This window comes from Oryzias melastigma, linkage group LG9 (genome assembly GCF_002922805.2).
Source record: "Oryzias melastigma strain HK-1 linkage group LG9, ASM292280v2, whole genome shotgun sequence".
Classification (NCBI taxonomy): domain Eukaryota; kingdom Metazoa; phylum Chordata; class Actinopteri; order Beloniformes; family Adrianichthyidae; genus Oryzias; species Oryzias melastigma.
Genome location: NC_050520.1, coordinates 20248160 through 20252947, shown reverse-complemented (window position 1 = coordinate 20252947; position 4788 = coordinate 20248160). Strand labels below are relative to the sequence as shown.

At 38.2% G+C, this 4788-nt stretch overlaps 1 protein-coding gene across 3 annotated transcripts in view; it reads right to left on the bottom strand.

Annotated features, from left to right (window-relative positions):
* Nucleotides 1-1883: 1883 nt before the first annotated feature.
* zgc:101664 (uncharacterized protein LOC450064 homolog) overlaps nt 1884-4788 on the bottom strand; it is a 15219-nt gene continuing 12314 nt past the window's right edge. For all 3 annotated transcript variants that reach the window (XM_024261004.2, XM_024261003.2, XM_024261005.2), the window contains exon 3: nt 1884-2438. In XM_024261004.2, the coding sequence (XP_024116772.1) occupies nt 2235-2438 (204 nt within the window). In that variant the 3' untranslated portion in view covers nt 1884-2234. The remainder of the gene's footprint in view (nt 2439-4788) is intronic.

Sequence of the window (4788 nt, the reverse complement as noted above, 5' to 3'; positions counted from 1 at the left end):
ATCATGCCTAGTGCCTACTGTACAAGCCTGTGGGGGCCGTGCTATGATCTGGGGTTGCTGCAGTTGGTCAGGTCTGGGTTCAGCAACAGTATGTGCTCAAAGAATGAGGTCAGCTGCCTACCTGAATATACTGAATGACCAGGTTATTCCATCAATGGATTTCTTCTTCCCTGACGGGCATATTCCAAGATGACAATGCCAGGATTCATTGGGCTCAAATTGTGAAAGACTGGTTCAGGGAGCATGAGACATCATTTTCACACATGGATTGGCCACCAGATTCCAGACCGTAACCCCATTGAGAATCTTTGGGATGTGCTGGAGAAGGGTTGTGCAGCGGTCAGACTCTACCATCATCAATGCAAGATCTTAGTGAAAAATTAATGCAACACTGAATGGAAATAAATCTTGTGACATTGCAGAAGCTTATCGAAACAATGCCACAGCGAATGAGTGCCGTGATCAAAGCTAAAGGTGGTCCAACCAAATATTAGAGTGTATGACCCTTTTTTTTTGGTGGCGACTTTTTTTTGGTCAGCAGTGTATGTTGCTTACAATAAAAAAGAGTTTTGGACACAAAACACAGTGACAACTTCCTGTTGGCCTTGTGAAATATGACCACCGGTTTTGCTGACCTCGACACTTTTGCTAAAAAAAATTTCCGTTCCAGAGTCGACAAAAAATGTCATGGTCTAAACTACCGGTAGTGGGTTCAACTAAACACAATTTCATAGCAACATAGTTTGTTTCAAGTTGACAGATAACTAGCACACTTGGCACAGCAGGGCTTAGTGTTGCGTGGTTAAAGTGTGAGTTGTATGGCTGTCTTTTCTAGAAATGAAAGTCCTTTTGTCATGATTTCACTGCAGGAATACACTTGAGTCATGTGACATTTACAAAAAGAACAGTGTAGAGACAGACTTTATAGGATTACCAAGCACAGCCCTTAAGTTGATATATATATAAAAAAAACAGACTTCCTTGTAAACATCACATTTGAAACAAAAACAATGGCAAAGGTTTGAGATCACAAAGGATTTTTTTTTTTCCACAACTGGATTGTACAAATGTGGACTGATGTCTTTGGCTTTGAGTTAAAACTTTTAACAATAGAACCTTTTCACTGTGACGTTGGACAAAATATTGACCGGGCTGAAAAAAAAAGGATATTTACTTCCGGTGTTCGCATTTTGAACCGCAAAGCTGACAGCTGAACACTGTTTGATGTAAATAATAAAAGGTAATCTTACCAATTTCAACAGTGTTCAAAAATGTGCAATATTTATTTTGATAAATGTCCTGCTGAACTGTATTTTCATTTCCTGCCTTTGATCGTTCACAAATCTAAATTATAATTTAAATAATCCTTCAATATTGGAAGTTTTATTCAAAATATCAACCTTTCATGCAAGCAGATGTTATTCTAACTAGTTCTATTTAGGATGATGTTATTTCTATATATTTTAAGTGCGATTGGCACAAAAACTGATAGAAATTCATGTTGTTCACATTTAAAACCTTCAGCAAAGACACACATCACTACATTGTCTGTACGCATTTTAATCTCTTCCCAGGATCAATGTATTTGTTGTTCTACAGGATATTTTAGGGATAATAGTAAAAACAGGAATGGTTTGATTCAGTCAAAATGTTCAGAGCAGCTATCGAGCCACGTGGTTTCAGCTTTCAAAATAAGAGTGGTAAAAGGAAAAAAAAAAAGGAAAAAAAAAAGTTAATCTCTGGGTGAACATATCTTATAATATAACGTGTAAATAGTCACTTTCATATTTATGGCAACAGTTTCCAATGAATTTGATCATGTTTGACCTGTATTTTCCCAGAGATCAGACACAGTTGTGAAAGAAAGAGGAGGGACGTTAGCGGCGATGTGTGACATCATGTGAAAAGAGTTTATTGAAATTTGTTGTTGTGACGTCACAGAAAAGCTAGAGTCATCCCTTTAATTTTTGAGGGTTTCTGTTTACGTCTGAGAGGTTTCACCACCACTGTGAGTTCATTGAAGTCATATAAAACTGTCATACATCCTCTCATTCATGAGGTCCACAGCTGTAATTACAGCCACGAAACCCAATCTGTAGAAAGAAGATGCAGGTTTGCTGTTGTCTCCATGCTCGTTCCTCTTTGGCTCAGAACTTCTCAAAGACGTTGTCTTCAGAATAAAAGCAGTGGCAGAAACTGACAGAAGCGACAACACTTGGGAGGTGAGGAGCTCCCTACATGCTGAAGATGTTTCTCAGTCTGTGAACAGAGAGGAGGATTCTCCCCGACAGCTCCAGCTCCTCCTTTAGGAGACGCCCCACCTGCTCCGCGTACCGAACATCACAGAACACCCAGATCTCCGCCCGCTCCCTCTGGATGTTGGCGTTGCAGGTGGGCAGCCTGGCGCTCCGGATGGATCTGTTCAGAGCTCGCCACACCTGGAACACAGGTGAAAAGAAGAGATCAGACTGGATGAAAAGGAGAACACTTGAACCCACATGTGTCAAAGTCAAGGCTCGGGGGCCGGATCCGGCCCTCCAGATCATTTTATTGATATTAATGACCCGATGTTATCTTGCGCTCATTTCTAACTTGTATAATTTTGACAAAATATGTTTTTATGGAGGGTAAAATATTGAAAGTTATTTGAAGTTTAGGTTTATTTATTCTGGAATAATATTCCTTTCTTTTTGTTATTCATAACTATGTTAAGAAGTTTTAGTTTTAAAGCTTAAAAAATTGTCATTCTGCTAGCTTTATGGACTATTTTGGTATTTACTGAGATTTTTTTTAGGCTATTTTGGAGTTCAGCTAATATTTCAGCTATTTTCACTAATTTTGGCTTTTATCAGTTTTTAAGACTATTTTTAAGTTTAGCTTTTCTTTTAGCTACATTCTGTTTTGGCAAACCAATGTTTTTTTTTGGGGGGGGAGGTGTGTTTAATAAGCTATTTTAGAGTTTAGCTGATATTTACATGCTAACTATTTTGGTTAACTTAAGCTCTTCATTTTTTAAGCTATCTTGGAGTTTAGCTAATATTTCAGCGACATATTTCAGCTACATGCCGTCTGTTTTATTTAGGCTTTTTTTTCTTTTTTTAGGTCTGTATGGAGTTTTATATTTTAGCTACATGCTAGCTGTTTTTTTTTTTTTTTTGTTTTGCCAATTTAGACTTTCTGTTTTTAGGCTACTTTTAAGTTTAGCAATCTTTCCAGCTACATATTGTTTTGGCTAAGTTTTTTTATTTTTAGGTTTATTGGGATAATTTAGCATCTAGAAAATATTTTAGCTGCCTATCAGGTAGTGTTTTTAGCTATCAATTTCAATATCTTCAGTTATCATCACTAATATCCTCATCACTAAATTTCAGCTTACAGCATTCACAGTAACATTATCACAGCTAATGCTATATATCTACAGTACTTCATAGTTAAGTTAAAAATTGACAGTTTTAAAGTTTTGAAAAATGTAGTTGTAGTGTTCAATAAATGTTTCTCCTGTTTGGCCCGTGACCTAAGGTGTGTTTTGGATTTTGGGCCCTTGTGCGATTGAGTTCAACACCCCTGCTCTAACCCTTTAATACGGAAGCTCCAGTGTTTATGTTCTTTGATTTAATGTAGTTTTTCATATGTTAACAAGACAATTCCAGTAGATTCTGAGGGAGAAACTAGCTTTTCTTCTTCAGAATCTATTGAGTTAACAACTGAAAAGTTACAGTATGTTAAAGATTTTGTGTTGAAGCGTCAACGACGATGCCTCAGGTGTTAACACTAGAAGTCCCAGGCTTTTTTTGACCTCCTTTAGCCAAGGGGAAGCTAACTGGCTACTGCCCTCAATGAAGTTATGAGCTGATTTCTTCATTTCATTCATTCACTTTTATATCACCTTTCAACGCCATCCAAGTAGACCAAAGTCATAATGTTAAAAGCATAATGTTAAACCAATAAATAACAATGCGATAAAATTCACAGTGTCTGTATTCTTATTAGCTGATTTAATTATTTTGTTATCAGACACATGATTGTTTCGTATCTGACATGTTTCGACGGAGAGCTTCCATCTTCATCAGAGTCGTCACCAGGTGGTGGACTGTGACGTGTATAAAACAGCTGATTGTTTCTAAGGCGGAGTCACCTGTCAAAGTCTGACAGGTGACTCCGCCCCCCGCTGTCCGGCTCGCTGCTGGAGGATGTTGCTCCAAGTATGGGAGAGCAGAAAAGCCCCCTCATCCCTGTTCATGGCGGTCTGGGCTTTCTTTCTGATCTCCACTGCTTCCATAATCCATCTTCGAAACATGTCAGGTATGAAACAATCATGTGTCTGATAACTAAATAATTAAATCAGCCAATAAATAACAAAATATATATGACGATAAAAAACCGTCTTACGATCTCCAAAGCTGACGATCTGTCATTTTTGAGAGATCATTTTATCGCGATCTTCTACGAAAAGCTGCAAGAGCGAGAAGGCAAAAGCTTGTTGACTGCCTGACTTTAATCCGAGCTGCTCCTCCTCCTCCCCCTCCTCCTCGGTGTGTTTTTCTTGTTTGGAAGTCACATGACATACGGCGTGACAGACGTGTGCCATCATTATGGATCGAGTCTTCTCGAGTAATGAATGACGGAGGTCCGAAAAAGTAACAAAAGCAGATGCAGTGTTTTGCAATCGACTTCAAAATCCTTGACAACAAAATAATCCAATGGAGAGGAATCATCACAGGACAGGAATCGCATTTTAATAGAGAGAAATCAGGCTGAGAACTTTGAACTGTGTGCTAAAGTTTAGGC